Source organism: Dama dama, chromosome 9 (assembly GCF_033118175.1).
Source record: "Dama dama isolate Ldn47 chromosome 9, ASM3311817v1, whole genome shotgun sequence".
In the NCBI taxonomy this organism is placed as follows: Eukaryota; Metazoa; Chordata; class Mammalia; order Artiodactyla; family Cervidae; genus Dama; species Dama dama.
The window spans coordinates 46,716,233-46,732,600 of record NC_083689.1 but is presented as its reverse complement, the minus strand read 5'-3'; the positions used below and the strand labels follow the sequence as shown (position 1 = coordinate 46,732,600).

The 16,368-nt window shown below is 55.5% G+C and overlaps 1 protein-coding gene across 4 annotated transcripts; it reads left to right on the top strand.

Annotated features, from left to right (window-relative positions):
- Positions 1-5,596: 5,596 nt before the first annotated feature.
- On the top strand, positions 5,597-14,296 carry MBD3 (methyl-CpG binding domain protein 3). 4 transcript variants are annotated; one of them, XM_061151252.1, is made up of 7 exons: positions 5,597-5,719; positions 9,970-10,129; positions 10,665-10,802; positions 11,645-11,735; positions 12,001-12,178; positions 12,800-12,997; positions 13,083-14,296. In XM_061151252.1, the coding sequence occupies exons 1-6, from the start codon at positions 5,706-5,708 to the stop codon at positions 12,990-12,992; spliced, it is 774 nt and encodes a 257-aa protein (XP_061007235.1). In that variant the 5' UTR covers positions 5,597-5,705; the 3' UTR covers positions 12,993-12,997; positions 13,083-14,296. The 4 variants fall into 4 exon arrangements, with proteins under 4 accessions (XP_061007235.1, XP_061007236.1, XP_061007233.1 ...); XM_061151249.1 differs by having other exon boundaries at positions 5,638-5,815; XM_061151253.1 differs by lacking the exon at positions 13,083-14,296 and having other exon boundaries at positions 5,630-5,815; positions 12,804-12,991.
- Positions 14,297-16,368: the final 2,072 nt, after the last annotated feature.

The following is a 16,368-nucleotide window of genomic DNA, read 5'->3' as shown; positions in this document are numbered from 1 at the left end:
AAATAAACAAGACAGAGAAATACAAATCTATAATATTGCTTATATGTGGAATCTTTAAAAAATGATACAAACTTATTAAGAAATAGGCCCACAGACATCGAAAACAAACTTTATGGTTACTAAAAGAGAAAGGGCGGGAGAGAGGAATACATTAAGAGTTTGGGATTAACATACACACACTACTATATATGAAATAAACAAGGACCTACTGTATAGCACAGGGAACTATATTCAACACTTTATAATAAACCATAATGAAAAAGAATATATACGTGCATGTGTATAACTGAATCACTTTGCTATATACCTGAAACTACCACATTATAAATCAACTATACTTCAATTAAAACCCACACCGCATCCTCAGTTTTTAAACAGCTGCCTGGTACCAACATTTATTAACGAGTCTACTGCATGCACACTGAGTTGCTTGTGTGGTATCCCACTCTGTGATCCCAGGGGCTGTAGCCCACCAGGCTCCTTGTCCGTGAGGATTTTCCAGGCAAGAATACTGGAGTGTGTTGCCATGCACTCCTCCAGGAGATCTTCCCAACCCAGGGATCAAACCTGCATCTCTTATGTCTCCTGCATTGGCAGGTGGGTTCTTTACCACTAGCGCCACCTGGGAAGCTCAACCAGTCTATTGAAGTGAAAAGTGAAAGTCGCTCAGTGTGTCCATGTACTATACAGTCCATGGAATTCTCTAGGCCAGAATACTGGAGTGGGTAGCCTTTCCCTTCTCCAGGGGATCTTTCCAACCCAGGAATCAAACCCAGGTCTCCCACATTGCAGGCAGATTCTTTACCAGCTGAGCCACAAGAGAAGCCCAAGAATGCTGGAGTGGGTAGCCTATCCCTTCTCCAGAGGATCTTCCCAACCCAGGAAATCAATCCAGGATCTCCTGCATTGCAGGCGGATTCTTTACCAACTGAGCTGTGAGAGAAGAATGAGAGACATTCTGTTCCTGTCATTTGCCATTATAACTATCTGTGGAGTGATGTGATTTCAGACCTCACCTAAATCTGTGTTTAATAGATGTCACTTAAGTACCTATAAGTGATGGAATGTGAGACAAGTTACACTTAATTTTTTTTTAATTTTTTTTTTAAACAATTCCTAACTTGCAGGTGTGGACAGTCCCATAGGCCCCCATCAAAGCCTGAGACAAAAGGAAATGTGAACCCACCACATATGAATTTTTATGTATTTTCATCATGGTTAATAGTTTTAATGAAAATATCAGAGTTTGCTCCTGTGAAAGCCAAAAAAGTAAAATTCTAATAAATGCAGGTTTGGATTAAGTACAATATTTAGGCTAACTTTTTCAACCACTTTAATATTCTGGGAGAGGAAAATAAACCATCAAAAACTATATAAAAACACATATAAAGGGCATATCTTCTTCATTTTGCCTCAGACTTTAAAATAGCACTGTTCAATCTGTATTTAAAGTTTTGACATTTTGTATATAAACATTTCCTACAATTCAGTAACAAAAGAAACAATCCAATTGAAAAATAGGCAAAGTCCTAAATGGATATTCCTCCAAAGATGGCCAATAAGCACATGAAAAGATGTTCAACATCACTAGTTATTAGAGAAATGAAAATCACAACCACAGTGAGGTACCACCTCACACCAGTCAGAATGGCCATCACTAGAAAAATCTACAGGTAATAAATGCTGGAGAGGATGTGAAGAAACAAGAACCCTCCTACACTGTCGGTGGGATTGTAAATTGGTGTAGCCACTATGGAAAACAGTATGGAGGTTCCTTATAAAACTAAAAATAGGGACTTCCCTAGTAGTCCAGTGGTTAGGACTCTGTGTTTTCACTACCAAGGGCCCAGATCTGATCCCTGGTTGGGGATCTAAAATCCCACAGGCCCATAGTGTGGCCAAAAACAAAAGAGTTGCCATATGATCCAGTAATCCCACTCCTGGGCATATACCAAAAACTATAATTTGAAAAGATACATGCATCCCAAGTTCATAGCAGCACTATTTACAACAGCCAAGACATGGAAGCAACCTAGGTGTCCATCAACAGAGGAATGGATAAAGAAGATATGATACACACACACACACACACAATGGAACATTAGCCATCAAAAAGAATGAAGTAATACCACTCACAGCTACATGGATGCAACCAGAGATGAGCATAATAAGCAAAGAAGGACAAATACCATATGATGTCACTTAATATGTGGAATATAAAATATGAGACAAATGAACATATCTTTGAAACAGACTCCCAAACATAGAGAACAGACTTGTGGTTGCTGAAGGGGAGAGGGAGTGGGGAGGGAAGGACTGGGAGTGCTGGGGACAAGCAGATGCAAACTATTATATATAGGATGTATAAACAACAAGATCCTACTGTATAGCAGAGAGAACTCTATTCAACATCCTGTGATAAACCATCATGGAAAAGAACATGAAAAAGAATATATCTACGTATAACTGAGTGTGCAGTATAACTACATGTAACTGTGCCGTGCAGCATAAACACAACACTATAAATCAACTATACTTCAGGAAAAAATTTTGACATTTTGTTCATCATGGATTTTTTTCACTTTGAAATGTTAAAATAGTACATTAAGCACCATTAATCTTGATGTTTTTGGTGCTCACTAACTTTTCTCCCTCAGGTGAGTGCCACGCATACCTTGTATCAGCTTGTAGGAACCCTTGGCTGGGGATGTCTGTAGTTGTCATGACTGGAGGGTGCTCCTGGCATGAGTCAGGACAGGGGGGCAGGGATGCTGCTCCATACCCCACAGCGCCTGGGACAGCCCCTCCATAGTAGGGGCTTTTCAGGCCCTCATGTGGTTTAAGCCTCCTGGTTTGATTTCTACCTTTCACCTTGTGGAGATGGGCAGGAGAGGGTATCTGCTTAGGGATTGGGCCAGTAGGCCAAGGCAAACAGAGTTCATTTCACAGAGCCAGCACCCACCCAACAAAAGAAGAGTTGGCCAGCTCCTGTCCCTCTCATGCAGTGTTCCTGGCCTTTCCCCTCTGTATCTGCCACCAGCACCCTGGGTCAGCCACCCTCCTGGTCAGGCCTCTGGGACAGTCCCTCAAAGACAATCCCAGGGGCCTGGCTTGGGCCAAGTAGCACCCACAGGCCCACTATCAATGCTCTGGGGTCAGCTTCCCTGAGAGGCAAGAGGCTGGCGGGGCTGGTTCTTGATGTCAGACGCTGTGATCTGACACCACACACCAGTCGGTGTGACTGTCAAAGACCGAAGACTAACACTGGAAGGTGTAGAAAGATCAAAGCCTTTGTTCACTCCCGGTGGGAAACAGAAAAGGCACAGCCACAGTGGACAAGAGCCTGGCTGCTCCTCCAAAAATTAAACAAAGGGCCAGTAAGCACATGAAAAAATGCTCAGCATGATCAATCATCAGAGAAACACCAATCAAAACCACAATGAGGTATCACCTCACAACTGTCACAATGGCTATCATCAAAAAGTCTACCAATAATAACAGATGCTGGTGAGGATGTGGAGAAAAGGGAATTCTACTGCCTTGTTGGTAGGGATGTAAATTGGTGCGGCCACTGTGGAGAAAAGCAGGGAGGTTCCTCTGAAAACTAAAAATAGTACTACCATAAGATCCAGCAATTTCACTCCTGAGTATATATCAAAAAACAAAACAAAAATAAAAATAGTAATTCAAAAATATACAAGCACCGTAGTGTTCAGAGCAGCACTATTTACGGCTCTGGCTATTTACAATAGCCTAGGCATGTAAGCAACCTAAATGTCCATTGACAGATGAATGGATAATGAAGATGTGGTATATATGGATGTCTCTGTGTGTATATCAATACAATGGAATATTACTCAGCCATAAAAAATAACAAAATTAAGTCAGATGAAGAAAGTTACTGTATGCTATCTCACATTGGAGGAATCTAAAAATACAGCAAACTAGTGAATATAACTAAAAAGCAGCAGACTCACATATATAGAGAACAAATTAGTGGTTGCCAGTGGAGGCAGGAGCAATATACCGGCGGGGGAGTGGGAGGTACAAACTGTTGGGTATAGACAGGCTCAAAGATGTACTGCACAACAAGGGGAATACAGCTGATATTTGGTAATAACTGCAAAAGCAAAGTAACCTTTGAAAATCATATACAAATAAAAAGCTTAAAACAATGTTTTGCCCTTCTCAAAAAATTAAGAACACAGGATCACCAGGTGACCTAGTAATTCCAGCTGATGTGCACCCAAGAGAAGTAAAAGCAGGGCTGGGGGCTCCAGCGGCAGGTAGGATAACAACTTTTTCCTTTAAATGTCTTCACCCGTGCTTCCACGGATTACAATGCACATGTCTATATTTGCAACTACGATTTTAAAAAGAAAAATGAAGTCACACACGCTGGGAGAAAATACAACAGTGACCAGCACTGCCCTCCCTGGAAGTCCAGGATCCTCGAGGCCTGGGTTTGGGCCTGAACTGCACAGGAGCATCCAATGCTGGAAACCAGCTTTGTAACGGGATGACCGCTCGCCCATCAGGGTGCCTGCCCGGCCACCTTGCCCTTTTTTTGTGGGAGAACAGCCCAGCTACCCGCCTTGGGGAACCCAGAAGAGAAAGGGACGGTAAGTTGCACTTACCCGGGGACTTTAAATAAACAAGTGGCACCTGTCTGCCGCGATCTTTGGGGTTCCGCCCAGGCCCCGCCTCCAACCAGAGTAGGGACCGGGGGACCCAGGGCTGCACCTGCACGGAGTTGAGGGCGTGAGGACCCAGCTGGTTGCCCTCGGGGGAGCCCATACCCTTCCCACCCGCATCCTCCCATCCCCCAGGGGCCGGAAGCCCGGAAAAGCCTGACGGGAGGCCCAGCTCACTCCTGGCACTGACCACAGCTTCGGCCACTCACTCTGAAGTCTTTTCTGAAATACCTGACCTGGACCGCCCAGGCTCAGCCCTGGGGGAGCAGAGGAGGACAATGAGGAGGAATGTGAGGGGACATAAGAAGGACGGGAGATTTCCGAGGAAGGTCCTAGAGCCCACGGAAACAGAAAGCGGTGGACCAAGGAGGAGACGGAAGAAGGGGCTGGCGCCTCGGTTCTGAGGTGTCATTAAAGCCTCCGGTGGGCCTTGGGTTGTGGGGGTGGGTGGTCACCTACAATGCGCCTAGACGTGGATGCCAATGACGAGACTAGGGGAGCAGCAGGATGGCAATCCGGCACTGGACTGGCATCCCGAAACACCAGAGGGACCGCGGAGGAGGTTCGGGGAAAAGACCACTCAAGCAGAGCAGCGGGGAGCTGGCCCTAAGAAGAACCCGTGGACGGCCCAAAGCGCACGCGCATAGCAGACAAGCCGCGCGCCGCCGCAGGCCCCGCCTCCATGACGCACGCTGATTGGAGCCGCCGCTAAGGGGCGGGGCCAGAGGCCGCGGTCCGGGCGGGGCCTGCGCGGCGCCTGCGCAGCACGGGGCCCCGCGCGCGGGCGGGTGGGCGGAGCGGGCCCCCCGAGCGGGGGCTGGCGAGCGCGGGGAGGGGGCCGAGAGGGCGGCAAAGCCGGCGCGCGGCCGGCTGGGGGCGGAGGGTGGGGGCCTGAGGGCCGGAACAGCCGCGGCAAGTGGCGGCGGCAGCGGCGGAGGCAGCTAAGGCGGCGGCGGCGAGCGGGGGTCCGGGCGGCAGCGGCGGCGGCAGCGGGCCGAGGACCCGGGCGCGATGGAACGGAAGAGGTGGGAGTGCCCGGCGCTCCCGCAGGGCTGGGAGAGGGAAGAAGTGCCCAGAAGGTCGGGGCTGTCGGCCGGCCACAGGGATGTCTTTTACTATAGGTGAATGAACGTGCCGGCCGGGCAGGGCCCCAACGGGCGCCTCCCAGCGGCCTCTGCGGCGGCCTGGGCGCCCGGACCCGGGCCGCGGCCTGGGCCCCGCGCGTGCGTTGTGTGTGCATGCGTGCGTGCGTGCCGGCGCGCGGCGGGCGCTTTGCCCATTGCGCGTGCGTGCCCGGCTGGGCCGAGCCCGGTGCGCTTGCGTGCCCGGCGAGGCCCTGTCTCAGTGCGCTTGCGCTTCCCACGCGGCCGCATGGCCCTGGAACCGGTCCCGGGCGCGCGGAGGCCTTTGTTCGGCGGCCGCAGCGAAGCGGCCGGCTGGGCAAGGGGCACCCCGGCTCGAGCCAGATGCCGCTGGGAGGCGGGGGTGGGGGCTGGGCTGTCCCTTTGGTCCGCGTGGGGCTCTCCCGGGCCGGGCGCAGCCTGGGCGGGTGGGGAGCCAGGGTTTCCGGAAGCAGCATTGGTTCTGGGGGACCAGGGAGGGCTGCCTAGGGATGCAGGTTCCTGGCCCCTTACCAGGGATACTGGGCTCCAAACTGCGTGTCTTTTAAGATCCGCCCTTCTGTCCTTGGGCACCGTGGGTAGTGGCCCTTGCGGTCGCCAGACCGGGAACGCAGCCTTTGTGAACCCTCCATACCCAAACTAGAGGGAGACCTGCCCTTGGCCCGGGTTAGGTAGAAAGGACCCACACCTCTGTGAAACAATCCTTAAGAGGCTGGAAGCCCAGCCCCAGACCGTCAACCACCTGCGGTTTGCTTTTCTGTTCCTTTTTTTTCCTGATTGGTGAAGACGCTTTGTTTCTGAGCCGGCCTTGATGGCTCCCTCCCCTTTGCTTCAGGACCCTGGCGAAAGGGAGGCAGGCAGGCAGGACACCTGCCACGTGTTGAATGCCTGCCAGGTGGTGAGGAGTGTGCAGCAGGTCCTGGGCCTTTGCTAGTCGCCTTTTGGGAGGAGTGAGGGAAGTGAGCAGGAAAGGGATGGCAGTTCGCCCGGGACAAGCTCAGGATCTCGCGTTGGAAAAGCGCTGGTGGCCCTCCAGTGTACACCGTGATTGGCTGTCGTCTTGAAAGGTCAAGCAGGAGATGGTGGGGTTATGATAAGCATCTCTTAGGGACCTGTATGTATATTCCCCTTCACTGTATCCGACTGCATGGCTGGCTCTTTAGAAAACTTGAATCCTGGTTCTGTCCTCCCAGGTACCTGAAGTGGCCTCTGGCTAGGAACCATGTGCCCTCATGTAATTCCAAGCACACTTGTGTGCTTGCTTCTTCCTTTTAGATCCAAAGACTGAGGCAGGTCTCTGTGCCTTTAATCCATTGTTAATTTGGTAGACGCCTCTGTAACAACTGCTGGCCATTCAGCTGGGAATGAGACCTGGGTCTCCTCTCCTGGGTGACAGCTGGTGCCCCAGTCATCAAGTGCCCCCTTGCTTTCATAGTTACAGGTGATGACATACGCAGAGATGCAGGGGTCTGTGAGGGGTGAATGACGGGGTGCCTAGCCAAGCTGGGGGTGGGTCAGTGAGGGCTTGTCTGGATTGGTGGTCCAGAGCCGAGCCGGGCCTTGGAGCCAGGAGGAGTGTCCAGGCGGTGGGAGGAGCCTGTGAGGAGGCTCAGGAGCTGAACCATGGCCAGAGTGGCTGAAGAGCCCGTACTGCCATCATCTTAGGTCTCGTCCCCACCTGCTCCCTACCTGGGAGCCTCTCAGGGCCTCCGACAGTGGCACCCCACTCCAAGGCCCTGGTCCTGAGCACTGAGATCTGGTGGTAGGGAAAGCCTCCAGAGTGGGACTAGGCAGCTCCCATGAGAGGTGAGGGCCTGAGACAGGATCAGAGTGTGGGGTCCAGTGCCTCTCCCAGGCCTCTGGTCTGGGTGATCTGCCTGGGCCCAGGAAGTGGGAAGTCTGGGGGCTGTGATAGGAAACCCTCAGTGTTCTCTCGGATATGGGTCCTTGGCCTTCTCAGCCCCTGATGTGGAGCCAAGTGCTTGGGCAGGAGCACGTGGATTTCCCTGGTACTCTTCTCGCAGAGGGAAGGCAGCTCTCAGGACATAGCAGACATAGGTGCCCTTGGATCCTAGCCTGGCCCCTAGGCACATGGACCCTCGGTGTCCTGGTCCACAGAGTGGTGGGGAGACAGTGTGTTCTTTGCAGGAGAGGTGGTGTCACCTCACATACTTGGGGAGGGCTTATACACACACACCCGCCTCCAGCTTGGCAACCGGGCCCTGAGGACTGGGAGATGAGGATGAAGCAGCTGGCTACAGCTGTGGCTGTCATTTACAGTCCAGGCAGGAAGTTGAGGACTTGGCAGTTAGCATCACTCTTTGGGGTGAGTGGAACAGAGAGGACTTTCAGAGCTCATTTTAAAGGTGGGAATACACTTAGGAAAGCAGGTGGTGCTCAGCAGGTCAGCCCCCTTCCCTGAACAGCAACCTCGGCTTGGCTGGAACCAGCTGTGTCTTGCTCTTAAGGCCTCACCAGGCATCTTGGGTCACAAGCCCCCTTATAGGCCTGGGGTTGCTGCCCACTCCTCACCCCTCCTACAGCCCTGTGTCCACGCTGGGCACTGGCTCCCACCCCCACAACACCCCAGTGTTTCCTCCAGGGGTCCCTCCATCTGGCTTCTGGTTGTCCATCTGCTCCCCGGGGTAGCAGACCGTTCTGGCCTTGTTCCATAGAAAGGCCACTCTTGTTCTGTATGTCAGGTTTTACCAAATCTAGAAGATTTTTTTTGTTTCATTGGATAAAATACCTCAGACATCTTTATGTCCCAATACCAGCCTGCAAAAACTGTTTTTAAAAAGGATATATAGTTCATGTTTTGCACAATTCAGTTTTTAAAAGTGTCCAGATCAGCAGTTTTTAGGACATTCACACACATGGTGCAGCCATCACCACTATAGTTCTGGAACGTTCTTGTCACCCAGAAGAGACCTGATCCATTAGCTCTCCAACTGCTGGCAGCCCCCACCTACTTGGCCTCACTTTCACTATTGTGACAGCTTTACTGAGGTGGGAGACGTGTACTGTCACGCGGTAAAGCGTACAGATCACACATAGTGCAGCTATCACCATGGTCAGAGTTAGACCCTTCTGCTCTTCCAGAAACAGCCCTAGGCCTCAACTACCTCTGCCCCACACCCCTGCTCCCCAGCCCTAGATCTGCAGCCTGGGTTTCTGTTTCCCTGGCCTTGTGTGAGCAGGACAGCAGTGGGTGAGGGCGAGGGCTTGTCGAAGTCCTGCCTCTGCCCATGAAGCTGGAGTCAGGACGTGAACTCTGTTCACGTCAGCCAGCACAGGGAGTAAGGGAAAAGCGGATCTTCCAGAAGAGTCCCTGGCGGCCTTGGAACCCTGGGGTGGGAGGTGTGGAGGGCAGAGCTGACATTGCCCAGCTGATACTCAGCATGGGTTCCATGCTGCCCGCTTTTGTTGCTGGTCTGCAGTACTCAGGGACACCTGGAGGGGGCAGGTGTGCGCTGGCATGAATTCAGACTAAAGGCCTTCAGGGGAGGTCTACAAAATGCAGCCCTCATCAGCCTCAGATGGAGAGTGGCAGGCACAGAGAGCAGCAAGGATGTTCTGGATGGGTGCCAGGCCTGCTGGAGGCTTCACGTGTACAACTCACTAGTTCTTGGGATTTTCGTGGCTGAGTGAGGTTCCCTGGTCAGGGGACATCCAGGCCATTTCCCTTGGCCAGTGTAAGTCAGCTTCTGTGAGTGACAAGGCATCAGTGTTTTTGTAGACGTGTGTCATGGTTCCTCTTGGATACTTAGAGGTAGACTTGCTCTGTAACCATTAGAGGAACTGCTGGACTGTCTCTCAAAGTGGCTGCACCTGTCCTTGTCCCCAGTGACCAGTCCTTACTACTGGTGCAGGGTCCCATGCTGGTCACCTGCGGTGTGAGCTCTGAGAGGCAAGGAGAGGCCTGGCCTGGTCCACGGGCTGTGCAGGGTGCAGAGCTGCAGAGCCTCACAGCCAGGGCTCAGGCTTCCCAACAACATGGTCTGCTTCAGGAATGTTCCGGAAATGTCAGCCAGGCTCCCAGGGCTGGCCCCATCCTGCCATAGGCGGGGGCGTCTGTCCCTGCTCTTGGTCTTGGCATTTGCTGTGCTGGGGGAGTGGGTGCCTGGCCTCCGCTGACCCCTCTGTGTCCGCAGCCCAAGCGGGAAGAAGTTCCGAAGCAAGCCTCAGCTGGCGCGCTACCTGGGCGGCTCCATGGACTTGAGCACCTTTGACTTCCGCACAGGCAAGATGCTAATGAGCAAGGTGAACAAGGGCCGGCAGCGGGTGCGCTACGACTCCCCAAGCCAGGTCAAGGTGAGCCCGCGGGAGCTGCTGCTGGGGGCAGTTGGGGGGCGGGGAGCTCACGCCGCCACCACCACCCTCCCCCCCGCCCCATCCTGGAGTTAGACACGTGGCTGCTCCTTGGGGGAGACTCGGCGGCTATGGAAAAGCAGAAGGAAGATCGGGACCCGCCTGCCACCTGCCCAGGGGAGGCCCAGCTGTGGTCTGTGCTTGGGCACCGGGCACCTGGCACCTGGAGTGTCTACAAGTCTCCAGTAAACAAGTGTTCAGGGACTTTGGCCCCTGCCCTGATTGCAGGACAGAGGTGGCTAAGGGCGCCAGGCCCGTGCTCTGCAGAGAATGGGACCATGAGGCAGGAGGGGGCAGATGTGTGTCCACAGCCCCCAACCAAGCTCACCAAGGGCAGTACATCAGCCCATGCCTGGGCATAGCATTGCCTCTGGTTCAGGGGTGCTGGGGGGTCCGCTGGGGACCCTGAAGCCCTGGAGCACAGCTTCCTCACTGACAAGAAGGCCCTCTGAGGACCTGCCCCATCCCATCTCCACAGGGAAAGCCTGACCTGAACACGGCCCTCCCAGTCAGGCAAACAGCATCCATCTTCAAGCAGCCAGTGACCAAGATCACCAACCATCCCAGCAACAAGGTGAAGAGTGACCCCCAGAAGGCTGTGGAGCAGCCCCGGCAGGTGAGCCCGCGCACACACCTTGATTGCTCGCGGCAGCAGGCCTGGCTCTGGGCCAGGTGGGCTCTGGAGCTCGAGCCACTCTTCAGAGCCCAGTTGGTGGGCCTAGGGCCCCCAGCACTGTGATCAGGAGCCATCATCCTGGAGTGCAGTCCCACAGGAAGCAGTCTCCCCACCTTCCCCCCGCCACACACACACAAGGGGCCTCCTGGGCTGCCACTGTCACAAGCAGGTCAATGATGTTTCACATATGCAGTGTTGTGAACTGTTTTCCAAAAACCAAGACTTATCACATTTTCACCTGTGTTTACAAACGTCTGGTAGATAGCGGGGTATGGGGGTGCTGGCCCGGGTCGGGAGGCCATGGCTGGCACAGGGGAGACGCTCGGGAGACCCACAGGGCAGGGGTCCCACTGTGGGAAGTGCCCTCGGTGCCATGTGGGCTGCAGCCCTCCGGGTAACAGGTCAGAAACCTCTGTGTGCCCCCCCCGCCATTTAGGTCTTCACCCCTTAGACAGCCTTCCCAGGTCTCAAGGTAAAGCCTGAGGGTGCATGCTCACTGCATGCCCAGGGCCTCAGGCCCGTGGCTCAGCCCCAGTGGAGACCTGGCCTCCTGACCTCCAACCCCCTGGTGAAGGGACCACAGACCAACAAGCAGCAAGTCTGATGTCTGGGGTGTTCATCCTGCTAGAAACAGAGTTGGGGTTTCTCTGCCCTGGGGTGCAAACAGCCCCAGCAAGTGTGGGGTCAGAGGTCACACTGAAACCCCAGCCCAGCCCCTGTGTTGCCTGCTGTGGGGGCGGGTGGCCTGGGAATCCCCTCGCCTGATATGTGTCTGGTGGCAGCTCTTCTGGGAGAAGAAGCTGAGCGGCCTGAATGCCTTTGACATCGCAGAGGAGCTGGTGAAGACCATGGACCTCCCCAAGGGTCTGCAAGGTGACCTGCCACAGGGGGAGCAGGGGACAGGAGGGACAAGGCTCTGGCTCCCCCAGCCTGGGGCCAGCCAGGGTGCACTTGACCCTGGGGACGGGACAGTCACTGGTCCTGAGAAGCCTTGGGGGTCTGGTTTCCCTGCTGTCACTGCAAGGGCAGCTTGTGCTCCTGTGTCACCGCGGGCTGCCCACCCGCAGAGAGAGGTTCAGGACGAACCTGTAGAAGGGCTGAGAGGGCAAGGCTAGTGACTGTCCCCCATGCCCAGCAGGAGTGGGTCCCGGCTGCACAGATGAGACACTGCTGTCGGCCATCGCCAGTGCCCTGCACACCAGCACCACGCCCATCACCGGGCAGCTCTCAGCTGCTGTGGAGAAGAACCCGGGGGTGTGGCTCAACACAGCCCAGCCGCTCTGCAAGGCCTTTATGGTGACTGATGAGGACATCAGGTAGTTGCCCCTTCCTCCTCCTTCCCCACAGGCTGTGTGCTCCAGAGAGGCCAGGTCTCTTGGCCATGCAGTAGCTTCTCTGCTGGGCTGTGAGCCCCTCAAGGGGCCCTGGGTGGGGGGTGGGCAGGAGACTGCACAGCAGAGCAGCCGCACCTGGAGTACTGGGGGTTGGCGAGAGGGGAGCCCCATGATAGGTGAGGACCCCGCTTAGACCACACACACACAGGCGTCACATGGAGGGAGTGGGCAGGAGGTGACAGAAGTGATAGGTCAAGACGCAACTGTGTGAGAGTCGGTGACGTTTAAAGCACCACTTGGAGAAATAGAGTCAGCAAGGTGGGGACCACAGGGCCCAGGTGGGACTGTGGCCTTGGTCCTGCCTGGAGGGGGCGCTCTTGGCCATCAGTGTGGGGGCACCGAGGATGGGCTGGTGATGGTAGAAAGTCTTGTCCGCGTAGAGAGGGGGCAGGCATGGAGGAGGCAGGGAGGGCCCAGGTTGACTGCGGCCCACTCGGCAAAGCTAGTTTGGGGAGGGGCAACAGCAGTTGTAGGTGGGACAGCGTGGGGCTGGGGTCTGTCTGAGACCAGGAAACCCTGGCCACTGGGTCCCTGTGTCCCCAGAAAGCAGGAGGAGCTGGTGCAGCAAGTCCGCAAGCGGCTGGAGGAGGCACTGATGGCCGACATGCTGGCCCACGTGGAGGAGCTGGCCCGGGACGGTGAGGCACCGTTGGACAGGGCGGGCGCTGATGAGGAGGAGGACGAAGAGGAGGAGGAGGAGGAGCCTGACCAGGACCCGGAGATGGAGCATGTCTAGAGCAGGTGCCACCAGGCCTGGGGCCTTTTGTGCCTGTGGCGGCAGCGCTGGGCTGGCCAGGCACTCACGCCACCCAATCTGTCTCTGCAGGGGCCCCGCCTGCCAGCCCGCCCGCATGGGGCCACCTCAGACTCGGCCCTCACCCTGCCCTGGCGTGCCCCCTCCCCTGGGCCACAGGAGCTCGGCTGAAGGACAGCCGCTCGCCTGACGGACCCCCCACATCTGCTTCTCTGAAGGGCCCGGCCCGTCCGCAGGGAGGCCCCCGCTCAGGTGGTGGCTCCACGACGCACTCAGGCCAGCCTGGTCCCCACGGCCACTGCCCTGAGCTCCGCACACAGGACAACTGCCACCAGGCTGCCTGCAAGGCTCCCCAGGACTGGAGAAACCTGTGTGGAACAGTCTCGCCTCCGACTTGTGCCCATGAGGGGTGATGTCCCAGGCTCCGTGTCAGCGCTCCCAGAGGCAGCGCAGGATGGCTCCCCAGACCCACCGGCTGGGCGCAGCTCACCCGCAATAAACTCACGGTCCCGTGGGGGCCAGACGTCTCCATTGCTGCGAACCTTCTGTTGGCTGCACACAGACGGGAACTCGGGCCTCGGCACCTGAAGACCTCGCTGTCTCCGACCCGGCCTAGCCCAGTGGTCAGCACCATGGACGGAGAACTAACTGCTCACAGCTAGACTCGGGCCAGGCTCCAGGGTAGCGCCACCCTCGAGCCTGGGTCTCACCAGGTGCATTTCCTGCCAGCCTGCGTGGCAGCCTCCACAGAGCAAGGCGAGCAGAGTCGTGTTGCCCCACTCCCAACAGCCGGAGGGCCTGGGCGAAGGGAGACCCTGCTGCTTGAGTTGAACCTGGCCAGCACCCTCGCCACAGCCCATCCATCAGCCTGGAGGCTTGAGCCACGGCCGGTGCGGCCTGTGAACACCAGACCTGTCCCGTGCCTGCTGCACCTGTGGCCATGACTGTCCGGAGAGGCCCGGGTCACTGCCTCTTTTGTCCGGACTCCCTGGGCTGTGGTGGCCTGCTGGCGGGGTGGTGGTGGCCTTGGGAACCTCCGGGGGCCGGGTCACACTGCCGGCTCCCTCTGAGGACACCAGCCCGGGAGGCTGGCTGACCCGGTCCTCCCAAGTTCAGTCAAAGCACACAGCCTTGAGGACCGGCACTGCCCCATGGAGGCTGCAGCACCACTGCCCAGGAAGCCACAGGCCCCAGGAAGGCCCCTCCGCTGCAGCCCTGAGGGGAGCCAGGAGGCTGCAGGAGGCTTCTGTGGGTGGCGTCGAATAAAGCGTGTCAGGCGAGTATGGCCTAGGGCTTTGTGTCCGTCCATATCCAGAGCTTTTGTGTCCATGTGCCAGGAGCCTCCCTCAAATTCATCATCTCCCCGGGCCAGAGAGTGGGAAGGATGGTGGGTGGCTTCCCCGTGGCCCTAGGCAGGGTCTCCTGATGATCAGGCCCCAGCAGTACAAGCAAGAGAGCTGGTCCCACCCACCCAACTCCAGCAGCCCCTCCACCCCTGGTGGAGTGGTCATGGCTGGCTTTTCTCCCGAGCCAAAGCCAGGCTCAGGAGCTGGGAGAATCCTGGCTCCTCTGCTGCCCAGCCACCTAGCCTGGACCCTCAGAGCTTCTGTCCGCACCCACAACTTGTCAGGGCTTTGGTGGTCTGAGCCCTCAGTCCCACTCTGTGGCTCTTATAGGCGTGGGCAAGGCTAGTCCCACCAGAGACTCCAGGGAAGCACCTACTCCTGCCTTTTCCAGCTCTTAGAGGTACTGCATCCCTGGCTTGCAGCCCCTCCCTCCCTCCATCCTCACAGTAGTACAGCATCTCCTGCCCCCTTCTTATAAGGACCCTGTGATGACACTGGGACCCCCAGGGAATCCAGGGTCATCCCCATCTCAGGGGCCTTAGCTTAATCCCTCCTGCAAAGTTTTCTCTGCCCTGTGAGGTAATGTGTCCACAGGCCCCAGGGTGACTTTGGGGGACCTGAAGATGTTTCCTGTTCAGTGGAGGCAGTTTCTGCCTGGCCATGTGGCCAGGCCCCTGCAACCTCAGCTTCCCCCAGCTCACTGTAGCCTCTTGGGCCTTGTCGCTGCTGTCCCTTCAGGGGATAAACAGTTGTTACAGAAGCCCTGGAAACTCATCACCTCAGGATCCCCCAGGTTCATGGGCCGGGGATGACTTGGGACAGTGATGCCTCACAATAGTTTGGGACTTTCTGGTCAGAGGAAGCAGTGGGACCCCCACCAGTCACATGTGGCCATGGATATAGAAATCGGTGACAACTTACGCACCTCAGCTGCCCTGGCCACATGGGATTGGGGGCCATGACTGGACAGAGTAACAGAGAACATATTCACACTGTCCAAAATCAGGGTGCTGATCCTCGGGTTGGGGGAGTCAGGGGGGTGACACCCCTAAGATCAGGTGAGGCTTTTCAAAAAGTGAGTGCTAGGGCTTTCCTGATCACTCAGTGGTAAAGAATGCCTCTGCCAATGCGCAAGACATGGGTTTGATCCCTGATCCAGGATGATGCCACATGCCTCAGCAACTAAGCCCCTGCACCAGAATTGAATCTGGCATGTTCTGGAGCCCACACCACAAGAGAAGCCACCACAATGAGAAACCCTGAATCACAACTAAAGAGTAGCCACTGCTCTGTAACTAGAGAAAAGCCTTTGCAGCAATGAAGAGCCAGCATGATAATTTTTTTTTTTTTAATGATGGCGAAAGTGTCTATCCACTAGTGAATACAAAAATCCAGCTCCACCAGACACAGGAGCGTCACTTGGCCACAAAAAGCAGAGAAGCCCTGACACTTGCTACCATGGGTGTGGATGGGCCCTGAGAACACGCTGGTCAGTGAGAAGCCAGATATAACCACACCATGATGTTAATTTTAGGGGTCAACTTGACCAGGCTGAGGGGCACCCAGATAACTGGTAAAACATTTCTGGGTGTGTCTACACAGATGTTTCTGGGAAAGATGAGCGTTTGATTCAGTAGACTGAGTAGAAAAATTCATCCTCACCAATTTGGGTGTCAGCCGACCCATCAGGGACCCTTTGCAACAGTATCATTCTGATGTTTTACTAGACTTTAAGAGCAGGGTTGAGAGCATTTTAAGTGACCATCCAGGCCCTCCATGCCAGATGCGTGGGTGTGGGGGGGGGTTAGCGGTTCTCTGCTTAGTGATTCTGCACCCAGGGAGGTCTGGTGCATCACATTGTCCCCCCAAAAGATCCGGATCCCAGCCCCTAAATCTGTGAGCAGCACCTTGTGTGGAAACAGGATCTTTGCAGATGTCACTATTAAGATGAGGTCACACAGAGTAGAGTGACCCTGAGCCAATGCCTGGTGCCCTCATAAAAAGTGAGGACA